At 43.7% G+C, this 21,093-nt stretch overlaps 1 protein-coding gene across 4 annotated transcripts in view; it reads left to right on the top strand.

Annotated features, from left to right (window-relative positions):
• WDR59 (WD repeat domain 59) overlaps nt 1-21,093 on the top strand; it is a 114,963-nt gene that overhangs the window by 92,329 nt on the left and 1,541 nt on the right. For all 4 annotated transcript variants that reach the window (XM_003829526.7, XM_034940707.4, XM_034940709.3 and 1 more), the window contains 7 exons: nt 2,426-2,559; nt 3,670-3,751; nt 6,419-6,531; nt 7,915-8,065; nt 8,480-8,552; nt 9,841-9,967; nt 10,444-10,586. In XM_003829526.7, the coding sequence (XP_003829574.3) occupies nt 2,426-2,559; nt 3,670-3,751; nt 6,419-6,531; nt 7,915-8,065; nt 8,480-8,552; nt 9,841-9,967; nt 10,444-10,586 (823 nt within the window). The remainder of the gene's footprint in view (nt 1-2,425; nt 2,560-3,669; nt 3,752-6,418; nt 6,532-7,914; nt 8,066-8,479; nt 8,553-9,840; nt 9,968-10,443; nt 10,587-21,093) is intronic.

Here is a 21,093-nt window from a genome sequence, read left to right as displayed (position 1 = left end):
GCTTCTCATTCTCTTTTTGGAATAAAGAACCAGAGTGACTGCCTGGATCGGTGTTTTAGAAGCCTTCCACCCTATCCAGAAGACCAAATTAGATGGATCATATTCCATTCTAGGTGGAATCTTTCTGGCATAGATTTTATTTTTTTTTAATCCAGTGCCCTGAGTCTCACTTGAGATGACCAATTATGTGGGGCCTGTGGGTGTGTTGTTTCCTGGGCTTTTTAAAGTCCTGGAAACCTGAATGAAAATCACAGTGAATGAGCTTGTGTACCTTGTAATTTCCCTGTTCTCGTTAAGCCCCTTGTGCTGTTCACTGTCACTGCAGGGTAGACATAGGCTAAATGACCCTCCCTAAAACAGGCCCTGCCATAGTATTTAGTGCACATGTGACTACGTCTGTCTTAGGTCAGTAACACTGCCTGGCTCCAGCCCATTCTGACAGGTTATTTGCTCTTTAACGTATCCTCCCCTTACTTACACCCATGTCAGGATGATTGTGTCTAAAAGGATAGCACTTTTGTGTGTATGCACATAATTTTTTAGAAAACCAGGGCAAGTAGGAATGGAAGGGCTACCCCATAATAATTGATAAAGCTTCCCCTTGTATTGCAGAATAATGACTTGGGTATGGATAAATGGTAAATAATCACTGAACTGCTTCTTAAGATCAAATGGGGCCGGGCGTGGTGGCTCACGCCTGTAATCTTAGCATTTTGGGAGGCCAAGGTGGGTGAATCACTTGAGGTCAGGAGTTCAAGACCAGCCTGGCCAATATGGTGAAACCCTGTCTCTACTAAAAATACAAAAATTAGCTGAGCATGATGGTGCATGCCTGTAATCCCAGCTACTCGGGAGGCTGAGGCAGGAGAATCACCTGAACCCCGGAGGTGGAGATTTCAGTGAGCCAAGATCACACCACTGCACTCCAGCCTCAGCAACAGAGCGAGACTCTGTCTCAAAAGAAAAAAAAATAAAAAGATCAAACGGGTTAAAGTTCCAAATTGATAGTGTAACATGCATTTACAAATGATGATAAACAGTTCACAGATACTTCAGCTAAACTTCTTCATTTACCTGCCCTGAACTAACTCCACATGTCCTGAATTTAGTAGGTTCCAAGACACATGATAACCCTATAGGAAGTTACATGCATTGGACAACTTTAGGTATTAAATGGGATATCAGTGGTCAGAAACCCTTTATGGAAGAATGATTGTATAAAAATCACTTACAGAAAATGAATTTATTTGTGAGTAATCTAAATAATGATCCAATTTAAATTCCTGAGAGTTTATATACATTCATAATAATTACATGTTTCTAGAGTACACTTTTCCATTTAATTTGCACCCCTACCTCTTCATTGTACGCTCATTAATCTTGTGAGATTGGAACAACAGAGGTCATGATTGGCCATAAGTTGTCAGTGAGCAAACAAATTCACATGCCTTAGAGTAAATTCATAACAAATAAAAACTTGCCGAGGGTCCTGCTGAGCCAGTACATGTAGTAGTAAGACCTGGAAATCTGGGTTTTCTGATTCCAAATTGGAGGCCTTTTTACTAGCTCCTTTTGCCTTTTTTTGTTAATAAATATGTCACTCCTTCCTTAGTTGAATCACTTTGGTGACCCCCTTTTTAACTTCCTGCAATAAAATGGAATCCTGCTCCTTGGTTTGTCATTTTAAAGATTCCAGATGGGGCTGTGCTCTGATAATTCAAGTTTTTCAGGACATCTCTCAATTCACACATACAGGCTCCTCACACATGTAGCCACCCATAGGTAAGCGTCGGGAAATGGAATACTTGCCCACAATCTTCCATGTCTACTACCCAAGCCCCTCGAATCAGGTATTTTTGACATTGAGAACGATCACTTTTAGAAATAATTCAAGTCTGCCAGAAAAACGGGGTAATTCTCCTCAAGCTGCAAAGTTTCTCTGTTTTCCTACCATATAGATTAAGGTTTGCAGAGCCCACACTGCTATGTCTGCAATAAATTTTCCACAAACCCTGTTCAAACTGCCTAAGGAAAAAAATTTTGATGAGTTTCAGGCAGGAATTTTGAACCTAGGACTGAATTCAATCTAAAAATTGTTCTCCCACATTTTTGTGGCCTTTACTAACTTATTTACTTGCTGTTTTCAAATTCATTAATTAATGTATTAATCCTGGCTTCCTGATATGTGTTTTTGAGCACCTGCAGAATGTATCTAGCCTGGCAGTAGGTGCTTATTTTCCTGTTAGGATTTTTGGATCAAGAGCTCATCCTTTTATTTCCTACAGATGCTGATTCCCATAATTGTGGGCATGATGTAATTTTTAAAAAGTGCAAATTACCAATGACCCCAATATGATGAGCTCTGCAATTGTTGGTTTCCACTTGTCAAAGTCCCCATTAGTTACATCCTGTCATCTACCCCTAGAAATCAAGACGATGGAAAAGTAAGCGTGAGGGATCAGACTCTGGCAATCGACAGATCAAGGCTGCTGGGAAAGTCATCATCCAGGATATTGCTTGCCTCCTGCCTGTTCACAAATCGCTGGGAGAGCTGTACATGTAAGTACAAAATTTCAAGTCTGCTGCACTCGTCATTTAGCCAGGATTAGCAAAACTTTTTTTTTTGCGTGTGGGAGTCCTTTCTTTAAAAGCAGTTTTAGGAAAAGCCCAATGTATTAGCTTTCTGTTGCTGTGGACAAATTCCCACAAACTTAGCAGCTTCCAACAACATTCATTTCTTATCTTCCAGTTTTTGTGGGTCGCGAGTCTGGACACAGCTTTTCTGTGTCCTTGCTTAGGGTCTCAGCAGGCTGAAATGGTGTTGGCCAGGCAGTGGTCTCATCCGATGCAAAGCTCCTCTTCCAAGCTTGTTCAGGTTGTCAGCAGAATTCATACCCTTGCAGCTGTAGAACTCATCTGTAAATTTCGTCTTGAGACCAGCAGGAATGGCTCACACATGCTTTACCTTCCCTCTAAGGCCTCACCTGATGAGGTCAGCCCCACCCAGGATAGTCTCTCTGTAGGTGACTTCAAAGTCAATTGCTTAATAACATAATCACAGAAGTGATATCCCATCAATATTCACTGGTGTCACCCACATTCAAAGGGGGTGGAGTATTGTACAAGGCATGCTACTTTACAAAGCAGAAGAGCTGTTATACAAAGCAGGGCTACTTTTGTTTGGACGGAAGTGAGAGGTGAGTAATTGGCATGCAGAGGCCACCTGTAGTTCCCCTGCTTCTTCCTAAACTCGAACTCATAACAGAAAGTGTTTCCTTTGTAGTCTACACACAGCACACTACTCTTTCTGTTAGGAACCATAGTCAGTGTCGCATGTATTTCAATTCATTTTTATTCAACCCTCAAGGCTTGGGAACTCCATAGAAAAGCTGGTTGGTAAATTGGTATTTGAGTATGGCCTCCCCTCCTGACTTTAAAGAGGTGTGCAATTTCAAGTTCCCCAGGCTGGAACCCACAGATGTATTAGCTTCAGCTCTAGTTAAGCTTTTCCTCTGAGTCAGATAGAAAGGGGGCCCAAGGCCAACACGGAATAAAACATTTTGAGTGACAACCAAAGAGTCAGGTTCTCATCTGTTTGTTAAACTGGGAGTCATTGATTTGGGAAGTTACACTAGAAAGAAATGTTTAATTCTTTTAAAAAAATTTCAGATTGAATGTGAATGATATTCAGGAAACATGTCAGAAGAATGCCGCCTCTGCCTTGCTCGTTGGAAGAAAGGATCTCGTCCAGGTATTGCCCATCCCTTTTGGTGGAGATTTGGATTTTTCTTCAGGAGCAAATTGTTTTTACTTTGTCATTGGCATTTAATGACATTTTCAAAGTGTGTGTCTTAATTTGGAATTCATTTTCCATTTTCTTTGCCAGTCTGTAGGGTTAGAGTGGCTTTCCAAATGCTGGAGATTTTTTCTTCCTGGTGCTTAGTTGGGAAGGTCCTAAAGCATCGATGAATTTTTTTTATTATACATCTCTTTTCTGTTCCAGTATCAGTGATTGCTGTGTAGCTAAACTTGGGTGTCTATTTCTTTGTCATTTGTACCTTCTTTCTAAAATGCTTCATTTTATGAAATATTTACCAAAGTGCTCCTTTAGATAGAGATGTTCAGTTTTAAAATATGATTTAATATGACAAATATTTAAATTTTCTTGATCTTTGCAGCAACATATCAGTGTATTATAACAAACTATCTCTGTATTTTTTTAAACGGCTTAACTGAGATATAGCCCATCTACCATGCAATTTGCCCATTTAAAATACACCATTCAGTGGTTTGTTTTTGTTTTTGTTTTTTTTGACGGAGTTTCACTCTGTCGCCCAGGCTAGAGTGCAGTGGCACGATCTCAGCTCACTGCAACCTCCGCCTCCCAGGTTCAAGCGATTCTCCTGCCTCAGCCTCCCGAGTAGCTGGGATTATAGATGCATGCCACCAAGACCGGCTAATTTTCGTACTTTTTAGTAGAGATGGGGTTTCACCATGTTGGCCAGGCTAGTCTTGAACTCCTGGCCTCAAGTGATCCTTCTGCCTTGGCCTCCCAAAGTGTTGGGATTACAGGCGTGAGGCACCACACCCAGTCTTTTTGCTCTTTATGCTCATGTTGAAGATATGTTTACTGTTTTGCAAAGAGTTGCAGAAGTAAATGCAAGAGTCACTATTTCTGTTGAAGGCATTCAGGAAATGTGTATTATCAGTGAGGAAATAACATGGCTAAATTGTCAGCCAGGGTAGTAAACATCTTATCTCATCCCAGAAAGTCATTAACTTCCTCTAGTGCTGGTTCACTAGGTTATTGATTATAGAGATGAATGTGAACTTCAAGTTTCTCCTTTTCGACAATAGCTTCTGTATATTTTTCAAGTATGTTGGTGCCACATGATTTCATTGTTTTTGCATGCCTAATGCTTCTCGACCTGTTTCTCAGTATCTTTGTTGGCTTATTCTTTCTCCTTAGATTGTAAACTCCTTGATTCAAAGTCCATATCTTCTTTCTTTTGAGCATCTCAGAGTCTAGTATAATGTTTTCAAGTTAATGGGCATACAATGATGTGCTGCTACTGAGAAAGGTTTTCCAGAAAATAGTATTTGATTTTTTTTTTTTTTTTTTGAGACAGAGTCTCGCTCTGTCGCCCAGGCTGGAGTGCAGGGCGTGATCTCGGCTCACTGCAACCTCAGCCTCCCAGGTTCAAGAGATTCTTCTGCCTCAGCCTCCCAAGTAGCTGGGACTACAGGCGTGTGCCACCACGCCCAGCTAATTTTTGTATTTTTAGTAGAGACAGGGTTTCACCATATTGGCCAGGCTGGTCTCGAACTCCTGACCTGGTGATTCGCCCACCTCAGCCTCCCAAAGTGCTGAGATTACAGGCGTGAGCCACAGGGCCCGCCGTATTTGATTTTTAAAGGTATTGAGGGGGTGGGAACTTTGCTTATGACATGATGGGTTTAGCCTGTGCCTTGGACTTAATAGACACTTAGAGGCTATTGGTTTCTGCTCAATAGCTCCAGGCCCCATGGGATTTCAAGTCGGGGAGGTATTCCTCAGATGTGGTGTCAACAAAAAGAAAGCCAAATCCATTTTGTCTTGGCCTATTGTTATTACTGTTACTTTTTAGCTTCAGAGAGGATACTGAAACTTTTATAATGAAGGCAACAAAGTCTTTCATTATTTAGGTAAAGAGGGACAGATCTTAAATGTGTTATAGACTGCCTTTTTTTCCTCTCTGCCAACCCAACTTACTGATGAAACAGCATTTTAAAAAGTCATGCGAGGCCGGGCGCAGTGGCTCACACCTGTAATCCCAGCACTTTTTGGGGCTGAGGCAGGTGGATCACTTGAGTCCAGGAGTTTGAGACCAGCCTGGCCAACATGGCAAAACCCCGTCTCTACTGAAAATACAAAAATTAGCCAGGTGTGGTGGCACATGCCTGTGATCCCAGCTACTCGGGAGGCTGAGGCAGGAGGATGGCTTGAACCCAGGAGGCAGAGGTGGCAGTGAGCCGTGATTGTGCCACGGCACTCCAGCCTGGGCGACAGAGCGAGACTCTGTCTCAAAAAAGTAAAATAAAATAAAAAGTCATATGAGTTAGTGGTTAAGTAGATGACCCACTGAAATTATTACACTGTGTCATTTCTCTGAAGTTTGCTTAATGAAAAATTTTTAAGCCTAGTGTTTCTCAAACTTTAGAGTGCACATAACTCCCCTAAAGAGTTGGTTAAAATGTAAACACTGATTCAGTAGGTCTAAGTGGGGCCTAAACTTATGCATTTCAATAAGGATCCAGCTTTTGCTGCCCCCAATGTAGCAAGGCATCAGGTTTTATATGGAAGACAGGTGGGATTGCTTCACGGTTTCGGTTCTTGTCCTTGCCAGTTTGAGTTTGTATTTCTCTTTGATCTGTCCAGGTTTGGTCGCTGGCTACGGTAGCTACAGATCTTTGCCTTGGTCCGAAATCTGACCCAGATTTGGAAACACCCTGGGCTCGACATCCATTTGGGCGGCAGCTGCTGGAGTCCCTGTAGGTTTTGAGAGCTAAAAATGAGAAAAATGAGTGATGTCCATTTTTGGTCTGTAAACACTTGAAATGTCACCACCTAAGAGAAAGGTGCAGAGGCCCGAGGAATGAAAGGAAGGAGTAGGATCTTTCCTTTCAGTGCTGAAATAATTTCTGTGCAGAACAAACTTCTTAGAGCAGACAGAACTATACAATACTTGTCATTTATAACAAGGATTTGAGACCCCTGAGACTCATGTATCCTTTAGAGATTCATGCTTTAGTCCATAAATCACATCAGTCTGAATACAGGAGTTTGAGCTCATGAGATGGTAAGTTTCTTCTTGAAAGCTCTAGGGTCTCACCCTTGAGAATGGATTAGAGAACTGCATGTTGGTGTTCATGTTTGCCAAAGACCACGACGCTTTCACCCTGTTAGGCAATTCGAGAAAACATTGCCTTTGCGTTCAGTTTATTGCACTGACATATGGAAAACTGGGCTATACTATACACAATAATTTAACACCAAGTAAAACCGCTGGAATCTCCATAACTTGGAGGCCCAGGGCCTGGGGAGAGAAACGCTCCTGACTTCAAGTTGAGGTTTGCTTAATTTATGCATTAAGGCCACCCCTGGGACACGTGTTCATGCTTCCGTTTCCTTGTCACTAACACAGGGATGATAAGGTTTACTCTACTTATTTCGTGTAAGACTCAAATAAGATAGTGAGTGTGAAAACACAAATATTAGACACTGAGTGATAGGAAGACATTAATATTATTCATTCTTAAAGGCAAAGCCCCTCTGATTCCTTACTCATATTCTAGCATAATCTTCCTGAAAGGACAAAGGGGATATGAGTACCTAAAGGACAGAAACACTCCTTGTTGTTCTTACCTAATAGCTCATCTTCATAACTGCACCTCCAGAGTTGATTGCCTGCTAGCATGCTGTGGCGGTCCAGTGTCCTCTGAGCTCCTTCATGTAGCTTTAGGTTATATAAATGACATGTGTGGGAATCCCCCAAAAGCAGTGTGATTCTTCCTTGGAGCTGGGAAGACAGAGCATGTATTGGCTCGCTCAGATGTCAGGTTAGTCCACTTAGTTCTTGGAGAAGCCACATTCATGTTTAAGCCCATGCCTGAAAGTTAGCCAGAGGCTTTGAGATGCATTCTCTAGATCATTTGTAGTACGTCGATGCCTTATATTCCAAAAGAAGTTTAGGCAAACTCAAAGTAGGTCAAACCGCTGGATCTGTAGAAAGCCCCATTTCCTGATGGGTTTTTGAGGCAGAATAAAGACTCCTCCCTTCCCACCCCTGTGGCAGTAACACACCATGACTGTGACCGCTTTCCTCCTCAATCCCTCCTCCTGACTTGTTTTCTTTCCTCTCATCTTTTCCTCAGGTTGGCTCACTATTGCCGGCTCCGGGATGTTCAGACACTGGCGATGCTCTGTAGCGTGTTTGAAGCCCAGTCTCGGCCTCAGGGGCTACCAAACCCCTTTGGGCCTTTTCCCAACCGTTCTTCTAATCTTGTGGTGTCCCATAGTCGATATGTAAGTTTGTCCTTTCCTGGTTTTGTCTGATTTTTTTTTTTTTTTTTTTTTTGAGATGGAGTTTTACTTTGTTGCCCAGGCTGGAGTGCAATGGCATGATCTCAGCTCACTGCAACCTCAGCCTCCTGGGTTCAAGCAATTCTCGTGCCTCAGCCTCCTGAATAGCTGGGATTACAGGCATGCACCACCACTCTTGGTATATTTTTGTGTTTTTAGTAGAGATGAGGTTTCACCATGTTGGCCAGGCTGGTCTCGAACCCCTGACCTCAGGTGTTCCACCTTCCTTGGCCTCCCAAAGTGCTAGGATTACAGGCATGAGCCACCGTGCTTGGCCTGCTGTTTTCTTAATGTGAACTGTCATGGGGAATGGTATTCTCATGCTAGTCCTGTTGGTTCTTCTCTTCCCATCTGTAGCCTAGCTTTACCTCTTCTGGTTCCTGCTCCAGTATGTCAGACCCAGGGCTCAACACTGGCGGCTGGAACATAGGTTTGTATGGAAATGACTTAGCCCACACTGGATTTTTAGTTCTCCCAGAGCTGTGCATATGTAACCTTTAGTTGATGCTTAGTCTCCATATTTTTTCTTATTTCTTATTTCTCTTTGCATTTACTGTGATAGGGATACTCTTGCTGGAGGCCTGACTTTGCTTGTTGAACAGGCCACGTTCTGGGGGTCTTTGTGCCTTGCGGTGTTGCTTTTCATCTCTTAACCTTGAGAAACTGACAATGGGACTTCCCACTGTTCACCCCCAAAACCTAACCCTTTTCCTTTCTCCTTCACATGCTCTTTCCATGTTCATCTGCCACCTACCGCTTCCCATGAATGCTTTCAGTGTAGACAAATACAGCTGGGCCTGACTCCAGTTGATCATAAAGCTGTTTGCTGAGTAAGGTGTATTTGTGTTTCCTGGATTAAAAAAAAAAAAAAGTTTTTAAAAATGATCTTAATTTTCCTGATATCAAAAGTAGCTCATGCCCAGTGAAGAAAAGCAAGCAAAAAGTATTAGAGAAGAAAATTGTAATCATTGATCTCCCACCTAGGAATAGCGTCCATTAACATTCTAGAACATTTTCATCCATTCTTTGTGTGCAGGAGTGTGGTCATTTGATATAGGTGACTTTGTGTTCTATTTTTCGTTATATCATGAGCAAATATTGTTCAAAAAGTCCTCGTAAATAATGACTATGTAATGTTCTACTGTATCTCTGTGCCATCATTTGCTTTATTTATTTTTTTTTTTAAGTTTTTTGAGATGGACTCTTGGTCTGTCGCCAGGCTGGAGTGCAATGGCATGATCTCAGCTCACTGCCCCCTCTGCCTCCCAGGTTCGAGCGATTCTCCTGCCTCAGCCTCCTGAGTAGCTGGGATTGCAGGCATGCACCAGTACGCCCAGCTAATTTTTGTATTTTTTTAAGTAAAGACATAGTTTCACTATGTTGGTCAGGCTGGTCTCAAACCTCTGACCTCAGGTGATCTGCCTGCCTGGGCCTCCAAAAGTGCTGGGATTCCAGGCATGAGCCACAACGCCCAGCCCATCATTTGCGTTAGCATCATGTGTGTGTACTTAGTGATCAAGTTCTCTTAGTAATAAATACCTGCGCAAAAAGGCAAGGGTAGGAAAGAGTTCTGTTTAGTTATATTTCTCAGAATATTCAGCCTCTCTTAACTTTTCTTCTGGGAAATCCATTGGCCACATGCTGTCTTATGAGACTCTTCAGATATTTTCCATGCCTTCTCTGATTGCCATCTTCCCTTCCCATTTGATTTTCTTCAGCGGGAAGAGAGGCAGAGCACTTGTCCTCCCCTTGGGGAGAATCCTCACCAGAAGAGCTCCGCTTTGGGAGTCTGACCTACAGTGATCCCCGTGAGCGAGAACGCGACCAGCATGATAAAAATAAAAGGTAACCACCCTCCCAGGTGAGAGCTGCAATGCCAGGACTCCAGGCAGGACTCCAATTTCTCCACAATCACAACTCTTGCTTTTTTTTTTTTTTTTGACACAGAATCTTACCCGGTCACTAGGTTGGAGTGGAGTGGCGGGATCTCGGCTCTCTGCAACCTCTGCTTCCCAGGCTCAAGTGATTCTCCTGCCTCAGCCTCCTGAGTAGCTGGGATTACAGGCACACGCCACCATGACTGGCTAATTTTTTGTATTTTTAGTACAGACAGGGTTTCACCATGTTGGCCAGGCTGGTCTCAAACTCCTGACCTCAAGTGATCCACCCGCCTCAGCCTCCCAAAGTGCTGGGAGTGACAGGTGTGAGCCACCGTGCCTGGCCAGGACTGTTGCTTCAAGAAGGGTATATTAAGTGCCATTTAGGATGAAGCTTGTTTTTTCTTAAAGGAACTGACAGGAAATCTTTTTAACTTTATCCAGGCTCCTGGACCCCGCCAATACCCAGCAATTTGATGACTTTAAGAAATGCTATGGGGAAATCCTCTACCGTTGGGGTCTGAGAGAGAAGCGAGCTGAAGTGTTGAAGTTTGTCTCCTGTCCTCCTGACCCTCACAAAGGGATCGGTGAGTATGAATTTCTCTCTCTTCCTTTCACTGTCTGAAAGATCCTGTAATTTAATATGTCCACAGCCTCAGACTTGGAATGAAGTTTCAGCTTCTCATTCCTAAGCAGAAATTTCTGAGGCATTTTGAGTCTATTCCAAGCTTCTGAAAAGCCCTTGCATTTCGTAACAGGATGAAATTTTTTTTTTTTTTTTTTTTTGAGATGGAATCTCACTCTTGTTGCCCAGGCTGGAGTGCAGTGGCGTGATCTCAGCTCACTGAACCTCTGCCTTCTGGGTTCAAACTTCTCCTCCCTAAGCCTCCCGAGTAGCTGAGACTACAGGCACCTGCCACCATGCCTGGCTAATTTTTGTACTTTTAGTAGACGGGGTTTTACCACGTTGGCCAGGCTGGTCTCGAACTCCTGACCTCAGGTGATCTGCCTGCCTCGGCCTCCCAAAGTGCTGGGATTACAGGTGTGAGCCATGGCGCATGCCCAGGATGCAATTTCTATTGCAACAGAAGTAGTTTATATACAGTACTCCAGCACGGATGAGAGGGATGGATATTTCTTCATTTATTCCACTGTGTGTCCAACTCCTCTTAGGCACAGTGCCCACACATTCTTTCCCCCCATGGAGCTTACAGCTGAGTAGGGGGGAAAATTAAATAATTTCAAATTGTGATAAATATTCGCAAGCAAACAAAAACGATGTGGGGGCAGGGAGAACAGAGAGGGAGAATCTTAGAGGAATTGAGGTGTGTTGAGAAGGCCTCCAAGGAGCTGAGGTCTGAAGGTTTAAAGGAACCATGGAGCCATCGGTGCAGAGTGGTGAAAAGAGCATCCCACACTGAGGGACAGGCCCCAGGGAAATGACTGTCGTTGTGAACAAGCGAAGGAAGGTGGCGGGTGTGGCTGGAGTACAGTGGGGAGAAGAGTGATATCAAATTAGAGTGTAGAGAACTTAGGGTTATATCAGGCAGGGGCTTGTAAGTTGTGGTAAAGAATTTGGATTTGGCCGGACGTGGTGACTTACGCCTGTAATCCCAGCACTTTGGGAGGCCAAGTCAGGCAGATCACTTGAGGCCAGGGGTTTGAGACCAGCCTGGCCAACATGGTGAAACCCCGTCTCTACTAAAAATACGAAATTAGCCAGGTGTGGTGGTGCACACCGATAATCCCAGCTACTCAGGAGGCTGAGGCAGGAGAATCGCTTGAACCCAGGAGGCAGAGGTTGCAGTGAGCCAAGATCACGCCACTGCACTCCAGCCTGGGTGACAGAGCGAGACTCTGTCTCAAAAAACAAAAAGAATTTCAATTGTATCCAAGTCCAGTGGTAAGCTTCCAAGGGCATAAGAAGTAAGCAGTGTGCTTTGGGTTGTGTTTTAAGAGGGTGTGGCCTTCCTATGAGGAAAGGATGGGAGGAGGGCAGATCAGAAGCAGGAAGCCCGTTCAGAGACGTTGTAGCGGTCAGAGGCAGACAGCCCGGTCTGAGGGTGGCATCGCTAGAGTTGGAGAGAGATGATGGATGGGTTAAAATATATTTTAGAGCTAGACTCAGTGTGACTTGTTTATAACTTGGATGTGGGATCAGGAAGAAAGATGAAACTTGGACGATTCCTAGATTTCCAGCATGAGCAACTGGGTCATTGGCAGTACCAGCTTCCCAGATGGAAACGACTGGAAGAACACTGTGGGCTTAGGTTGGGATAGTCAGTGATGTGTGTGAGATATCGGACTGGAGAAGTTGCATAGGCGGTTGGATGTGAGTTGGGCTCTCAGAGAAGAGACTGGGGCTAGAACTGGGAATTTGGGGATCCCCAGCATGTGGATGGCATTCCAGCTGTGGGAATGGGTGTGTTGACCCTGGAGCTGGGGCTGGGAAGGAAGAGTGCAGGGAGAGGCCATCTGCGCTGGGCCTTGAGAGAAACCAACACCTGGAGCTAGGGTCGTAGAGGAAGAGCAACGCAGAGAGAGTTAGAATGAGGCCCTAGTGAGTGTTGAGGAAAAGCAAGACTGAGCAGAGAGAGGTGTTTTACAGAATGAAATGGAAGGCTGCCAAATGTAGTGGACTAAACATACACTGATTTCCTCTTCTCCAGGACCTCACCGAAATGTCTGTACAGAGCTCTTCTGAAAAGCCTAATTGTACAAGAAGTAATGTTGGCAATAACATTTGGAATCTGGGAAGTGGATAGCTTAGTGGCAGCTGATTTTGCAGGGCCTGATAAAGCTGAACCCTGAACTGTTGTCAGAAGTACAAAACACTGCAGAACCCTCACGTGGCTCAGGGACCTCTGGACGTGGCTTTGACAGTGAGATTAAAAACAGGGGTGTGGCCCGGTGCGGTGACTCACACCTGTAATCCCAGCACTTTGGGAGGCTGAGGTGGACGGATCACGAGGTCAGGAGATTGAGACCATCCTGGCCGACATGGTGAAACCCCATCTCTACTAAAAATACAAAAATTAGCCGGGCGTGGTGGCGCGTGCTTGTAGTCCTAGCTACTCGGGAGGCTGAGGCAGGAGGATCACTTGAGCTCGGGAGGCGGAGGTTGCAGTGAGCCGAGATTGTGCCACTGCACTCCAGCCTCGGCGACAGTGAGACTCTGTCTCAAAAAAAAAAAAAAAAAAAAAAGCAAAAAACAAAAAAACGAAAGAAACAGTTAAATAAATGGAAAGGATTTCATCTAGGGAGTGATGGGGTGGGCAGTGGCAGGGAATGCTGGGTTTTGTAATAAGATGCATAGAATGATTTGACTCTTTTAAGTTGTGTAGGTATAGTTTCTTTTCCCTTCTTTTTCTTTTCTTTCTTTTTTTTTTTTTTTTTTTTTGAGACAGTGTTGCTCTGTCGCCCAGGCTGGACTGCAGTCATGCGATCTCGGCTCACTGCAACCTCTGCCTCCCAAGTTCAAGTGATTCTCACGCCTCAACCTCCCCAAGTGGCTGAGACTACAGGCGCCCGCCACCACGCCACTTGTATGTTTAGTAGAGATACTACAATACAATACAATTAATAGGAATTTTTAGTAGCGATACTAAAATACAATACAAATACCACTTGTATTTTTAGTAGAGACGGGGTTTCGCTATGTTGGCCAGGCTAGTCTCGAACTACTGGCCTCAAGCGATGTGCCCGCCTCGGCCTCCCAGAGTGCTGGGATTACAGGTGTGAGACACCATACCTGGTAATTGCTATTTGAAGAAACAAACTAGAATAATACGTAGGTTTAGGTAGTGAATTTCAAGGATTATTTTAATAGGGATTATGTTGGTATACGTACTTGAAGAAATGTAAAGGCACAAAATGCTATTTGGGCAACATATTTTTTCAGAGCATCTAAATGTATGAAAGTATCTCAGGAAAAGATTAATGATGGCCTGGAGCAATTTGTCTTTTAAAAATTAGTTTTCAGGAAAACACATGAATCATGGAGATACAGAGCTGATGTATCAAACCATCAGTCAGCTAAACCCTTATTGACATCTGCTATTATAAAGTGTCATGCTGGATTCTGTGGGATGTACAAAGAAATACAAAGTGTGGTTTGGTGGGTCAAGATGTCTGTAGTGCAGTCAGAGAGAATGAAATATAAACTCAGGAAGACTTAATGATAGTTAAGGATGAATAATGTATCCTAATTCCAATAAAACCAATGTCACAAGATTTATAAAGCAGGGCAGGATTGTGAAAGATGGACTCACAGACAAAAGCAGTAAAAGAAGTATTTTCTTTTTTTCTTTTTTCTTTTTTTTTGAGACGGAGTCTTGCTCTGTCGCCCAGGCTGGAGTGCAATGGAACAATCTCAGGTCACTGCAACCTCCACCTCCTTGGTTCAAGCGATTCTCCCACCTCAGCCTCCTGAGTAGCTGGGATTACAGGCATGTGCCACCACGCCCAGCTAATTTTTTTATTTTTAGTAGAGACAGGGTTTCACCATGTTGGCCAGGCTGGTCTCAAGCTCCTGACCTCGTGATCCACCCACCTGGGCCTCCCAAAGTGCTGGGATTACAGGCATGATCCCCCGCACCCGGCCAAGAAGTATTTTCATTTGCAAAGTTTTACAATGTAGTCCTGACTTTGGAGGAACTGGGCTGCTTCAATACAGGACACAGCAGGTATTGAAAGAAAAGTATAGGCTAGGTGCAGCTGCACACACCTGTAATCCCAACACTTTGGGAGACTGAAGCAGGCAGATTGCTGGAGTCTAGGAATTCGAGACAAGCCTGGGCAACATGGAGAAACTGTGTCTAAAAAAAAAAATTTAAAGAAAAAAGAAAAATACCCCAAGGCTGTCAAGGCCACAGGTCTTCTCTTTGCACTGGAAAGGCAGCTAGTTTCCTCTGTGCTAATCTTGTCTGCAAGGGTCATCCCATATCCACAGACTTCAGCATAGCAAATTTGAGTTAGTTTCATTGGGATTCAATATTTACAGACGGGGCTCATGGTTTCATTCATTTTGTGGGGATACTGCTAGATAGAGTATTCCCTTAAAGAAAGTCTCAGGATATAAGATGACTTTTTTGTTTTTGTTTCTGACTGTGGTATGTGATGCGCTTGGTCTTAATGGTGGCAGAGCAAAGCGATCGCTTTCCCAGCCTCCCCATGGGGAGAATTCCCTCCATAGAGGTACAGATCTGCTCACCTAAATTTCGTTCAACAGTTTACTGGTTCAGTATATTAATTTAACGTCTTATTTATTTGGCCAGTTTTATTTACTTTTGTGTAATAGGTGATGTTGATTAATACACAAAACTTTTTGTTGTATGGTTAACAAACTGGAGCCGTATGACCCTGCACCTTTGGAGTTTGCTTCCTCCTGGAAGTTTTGAAAAGCCTTGGAATCATACTTTGATTGTTCTATGTGCTGGGAGTATTTTTATGGTCTTCATTAGTTTGTCCGTTAGGACCCAAGAATGATTCATTTCACATCTATCAAGTTTCACCTGCAAAACCTATCCTGTCGTCCTGTGCCTCTTACCTGTGATCCTCAGGGTAGTCAGTGTTTCTGGCCTGTCAGGAAATGACATCTGTACTTTGTGCAAGGCTGGGATTCCATAGGCCAAAGAAGTTTCCTGGGAGGACTTGTGGGCTTCATGTCCACATATGAGGCCATCTCCTCCCCTTCATAATGGCTTATCATACCTAACTTATTTTTTTAATTAATTAATTAATTTATTTTTTGAGACAGAGTCTCACTCTGTCCCCCAGGCTGGAGTGCAGTGGCGCGATCTCGGCTCACTGCAAGCTCCGCCTCCCGGGTTCGCGCCATTCTCCTGTCTCAGCCTCCCGAGTAACTGGGACTACAGGCGCCTGCCACCACTCCTGGCTAATTTTTTATATTTTTAGTAGAGATGGGGTTTCACCGTGTTAGCCAGGATGGTCTCGATCTCCTGACCTCATGGTCTGCCTGCCTCGGCCTCCCAAAGTGCTGGGATTACAGGCGTGAGCCACCGCACCCGGCCGTATCATACCTAATTTAAATGAGATTTGAATCTAAATGTGACATTTTGGGCATGACCTTGGCTGTAAATCTGATCTATCCATGTATATCATGATAAGGAGGAAGGCAGCTTCTTTTATTTTTAATTTTTTAAATTTTTATAAAATAGAAACAGAGTCTCACTTTGTTGTCCATTGTGGTCTCAAATTCTTGGCTTCAAGTGATCCTTCCACCTCAGCCTCCCAAAGTGCTGGGATTAGAAGCATGAGCTGCCACACCCAGCCCCAGCAGACTCTCACTGAACCTGTATATTTTGTCATGAAAAGAAAAGGCCTTTGTGTGGTACTTACCCATTGTTCTGAGCATTTTTGCAGATGAGGTTAATCAACATATGATATTTCCTATGGGGTTGTTGTTCTAAGGTTTTCCTGGTGATTTGATATCTTATAGTCTATATTAAGATCTTTTTTGGTTTTTTTTTCTCCTAAAGGTAATTAGAACAAGATACCATTTCCAGAGTGTTTCATTTCCATGTATATAACGTGTTAAACTGAGGGTAGAGATGGAGCAAGAAAGAAGAAAGAATGTTTTCTCCTTTCTAGTAGAAAATAGATCATTAGCCAGAATTAAATTTTTCCATCAGTTGTATTCAGTCCCTGCTAAGTAATTCTTGTTCTAATTATCTTGGATTCTCTACCCATCTACTTTCACTGAAGTCATCTGCTTCTGAACCAAAAAGTCCTAGAAATCCTGATCCATTCCACAGTCTGACAAGTGTCTCCTGGTGGTAATGGTGTCAGCTTATTTGTTTGGCTTGTTTGTTTGTTTTTTGAGACAGGGTCTCACTCTGTCACCCAGGCTGCAGTGCACAGGCATGATCACAGCTCACTGCAGCCTCGACCTGCTGGGCTCAACAGTCCTCCCACCACAGTCTCCTAAGTAGCTGGGACCACAGGCATACACCATCATGCCCGGCTAATTTTTTAAAAAATGTTTTTGTAGAGATGGAGTCTTGCCATGTTGCCCAGGCTGGTCTCCAACTCCTGGGCTCAAGCGATACCCCCACCTCGGCCTCACAAAGTGCTGGGATTACAGGCATGAGAAGCTGCTCCTGGCCAGTGTCAGCTTATTTGGAAAGTTGGTATTCAGGAATCTCTTCAGTAATATCAGTAGTGAAGAGTACCTTTAATAGTGCCTAAAGAGGCTTTATTTTGACATGTTTTCTCTAAGTTTCTGTTTCTGACCTATAGTTTATAGGAAGCGACTTTAGGCAAGTGTGAGGCAAAAGCAGAAACCGGCAGTTGGCAATAAAGCGAAATGGCTCTGGCTAGTTTATGATAACAATATCCTATGGAGCAGAATCATTTCCTAAGGATTCAGTCAGTGATTCCCCAACACTAAAATATTTTGGACACTGAGGACGTTGACAAATCTCCAGGCTCTTTTAATTCATCCCGTAAAATGTTTGTAAGGTTATTGCCAAACGAAAGGAGTACTTACTATATTTTCTTTTTACTTCTGTTTTCTTTTTTTTGGCGGGGGGGTGGGAACAAGGTCTCTCTCTGTCACCCAGGCTGGAGTGCAGAGGTACAGTCTTGGGTCACTGTAACCCCCACCTCCCAGGTTCAAACAGTTCTCCTACCTCAGCCTTCCAGGTATTACAGGTGTGCGCCGTCACGCCCAGCTAATTTTTGTGTTTTTAGTAGAGATGGGTTTTGCCATGTTGGCCAGGCTGGTCTCGAATGCCTGGCCTCAGGTCATCCACCCACCTTGGCCTCCCAAAGTGCTGAGATTACAGGCGAGAGCCACGGCACCCGACCAAGTACTGTATTTTTATTGTAAACATAAAACAAATTTAAAAAATAAATTTGTTGAAAGATATGCCAGTCTTTGTAATAGATATGAGTATCCTTCAATTGATCTTGAAAGAAGTTGCTGAAAAATTCCCATTAATAATCTTGTACTTGAATACAGTTCCCCAGGGAGGTTGAACTTCCCTATTTGATTTCTTACATTGTGGGTTTAATAGATACGAGAGCTCTTACAATAATGCTAAACCAATTAAAAGTATAGCGAATACGAGACATTCCCAATCATGTCTGGCTTCCTCCTTCCTATAGTGAGGGAACAAATCTGTAGTGTTGGCCACTTGTCATTTGGGGAGTTATACAGGTAGCTGACGTTTATAGTAGACAGTGAGAGCTTTATTCTTCCAAATTTGGGAAAAGGCAGTTTGAGAAAGAGTTGTCAGAGGTGATTGGATATAAGCATAAGTTATTACATGCCTAAAGACAAGACATTGCAACATACTTGGTTCAGAATGATGTTATTTAAAATAAACACAGCAGGCGGGGCGCGGTGGCTCACGCCTGTAATCCTAGCACTTTGGGAAGCCGAGGCAGGTGGATCACCTGAGGTCAGGAGTTCGAGACCAGACTGGCCAACATGGTGAAACCCCCTCTCTACTAAAAATACAGAAATTAGCCGGGCATGTTGGCAGGCGCCTGTAGTCCCAGCCACTCAGGAGGCTGAGGCAGAAGAATCGCTTGAATCAGGGAGGCGGAGGTTGCAGTGAGCTGAGATCGCACCATTGCACTCCAGCCTGGGTGACAAGAGCGAGACTTCGTTTCAAAATAAATAAATAAAAATCAATCAATCAATAAATAAACACAGCAGTAAATAATTAAGAACCCTAGACTTTTCAGAAGTAGACTTTTGTTTAATGTGATTCAAAAGCATGACAAAAAACACCAAAAATTAACCAGCTGTCAAGTGAGATAATTTTGGTGCTGTAAGGAACCTCTCTTATCCAGGCACAGAATCACATTTGACATTTTCTTCGTCACTGAACAGTTTTCTTTGGAATTATTGTTTTTTTCCTCTTAAAGTGTATATCGTTTAATTTTGTTTAAAAATGTTAAGATACCTTTGTGTGTTTGTGTGTGTGTGTGTGTGTTTTGAGATATACACAAAACCAGCAAATTTATTAACTTTAAAATATACTGACTTATCGCACATTCAGTAAGACAATACCCTCACCGCGTTGATTGATCGTTTTAATAAAACTGGAACATTTCCCTTGATGAACTAATAGAACACATCAATTATCTTGAATACAGATTCATATCTCATACTTGCAAGTGGTATCTGCTTTGCAATTTGTATCTAGTGTAGCCCCAGTCTCCCAGAGTCATTCTTCCCTCAGAGACCCAGAGAAAACCTGGAACCGTTAGCGACCGGCACGATTAGTGGATTGTCAGGGAAATTCCAAAGGCAGCCAGGTGTGAGACACACCTTGCCAGCTCTGTTTTTGGGAACACACTCCACATCCCTTTGTATGCCCTGAAGTGGTGAGAGGAAGCACGCACCAGCAAGGCCCACGGGCATCTGCCTATCCTTCTCAATCGGTTCATACGCTGAGCCATTCCATTGTGTATATACAGGGCAGAGGCAAGGGAGAGCGTCCTGGGGCTTTTATGTTTTCTGTCTTTGTGAATTTAGATCGCCTTAGAAATTGTCCAGATCCCCCCAAAGATCATTCGCTAATTAACGAAATGAAATATTAGTTCAGGGTCTTAAAGTTAATAAGGATCTTGAAAACTATATTTAATCCAATTCACTGTAGAGAAACACAATTATTAATGATACTGTGAGATGACATTTTAATAATTTTACCCAGATAGATATGGAGAATAATTAAGTTTACAGTTATCTCAAGTACCAGGGAACAAACCCTTTTAAACATTAGAATTAAATTTACCTGAACACACAATATTTACATTCTCATAATGTTGGCCAATAAAACCAGTAATGAAAATTTGAGAGTTTTCAACTAATTAGGCTTTTCATGAGAACATAACCAAGGTTTGTACATAATATAAAAAATTATGCTTAGAGGGAGAAGACATAGCTATTTTTAAACCAAAATTTTCAAACCAGTCTGATTTGTCTCAAGATTTGCCTTAATTGGAACTATCATAAAGTATGCCCTTAGGTACCACATATCAGAGGAGTTTTTACTGGCGTATTTTTCTGACCACCAGTTGTCATTCAACAGAGCAGCCAGTTCTGCTAGAAGAAAGGACCCTCCCTCTGTTGTAAGAGGGAAGGAGAGGTGGGAGATTGGAAGATGCCTGGTGTAACGACGAAGGGAAGTGAGAGACGAGGCTGGCAGGTGCAGGAGCCGGGAGAAAAGGCATGAGGGAAGAGTTTGCAGAACGTGGTGGAGGCCCGAAGTCACCATCTCGGGGACAGAAGGGAAACACAGGCTCCGCGCAGGGCTAGGTGTTGTGTCCGTTGGTGATCGCGTGTATGAAGTGAGATGCATTTCTTGAACATGGGCCTTTCTTCAGGATTGCTCAGCCTCTTGTGGGAAGGCATGGAGTGGGCAGGTGATATGGGTCATCCAGGGTAGAGGTTTTGCCAGGTGGTGCAGGAGATGGGCAAAGGAATTGAAGGCATTTGCAAAATAAGTGATTATAAAGTGAGTCCATGTAATTCAGGTTGGCCAAAGGGCAAATTGCAGCTAGAAAGGGGCAGGTGGACTGAAGGGTTAGTGGTGATGGGTTAGGGATGAGGGCAAAGACCTGAATGGCCAGGTGGGCACTGGGTTAGTGGTGTAGGTTTGGGAGACCTCCAGGATCATCTAAGAACTGGGGTAGAGAGAAAATTGAGAGCCAAGAACAAGTCTTCAGTGAATGGGGGTGTGTCTCCAGAATGTCCTCAGATGACACAGAGAAAAGGGGGAAAGGCTGGTGAAGCTGGATGACATTGGCCTCCAGCAGAAAGGTCATGGTCTGGAGGCAGCGATGGGACCCAGTCCCCACCCACTGCCCCTGCAGTCAGAGGACTTAAGCAAGAAATGTCCTTTCATCCAAAAGCCGGCAGAGGCAGGAGGGTCAGGTGATGAGGGGACTATTGCCAGCAGAGTAGATAGAGCAGGTTTTACTCAGGGTAGCCCAGTGGAACCAGTCCTCGCCCGGCGGTGGAGCGGCATCCCGGTGTCCTGACTTGGGCCAGTGGCGAGTGGGCAGTATCAGGCGTTGGTAAAGCCAGTCTGCCCTCTGCTGAAGTGTTACTGCCGA

Source organism: Pan paniscus, chromosome 18 (genome assembly GCF_029289425.2).
Source record: "Pan paniscus chromosome 18, NHGRI_mPanPan1-v2.0_pri, whole genome shotgun sequence".
Taxonomy (NCBI): domain Eukaryota; kingdom Metazoa; phylum Chordata; class Mammalia; order Primates; family Hominidae; genus Pan; species Pan paniscus.
This window is presented reverse-complemented; position numbering and strand designations above follow the sequence as displayed.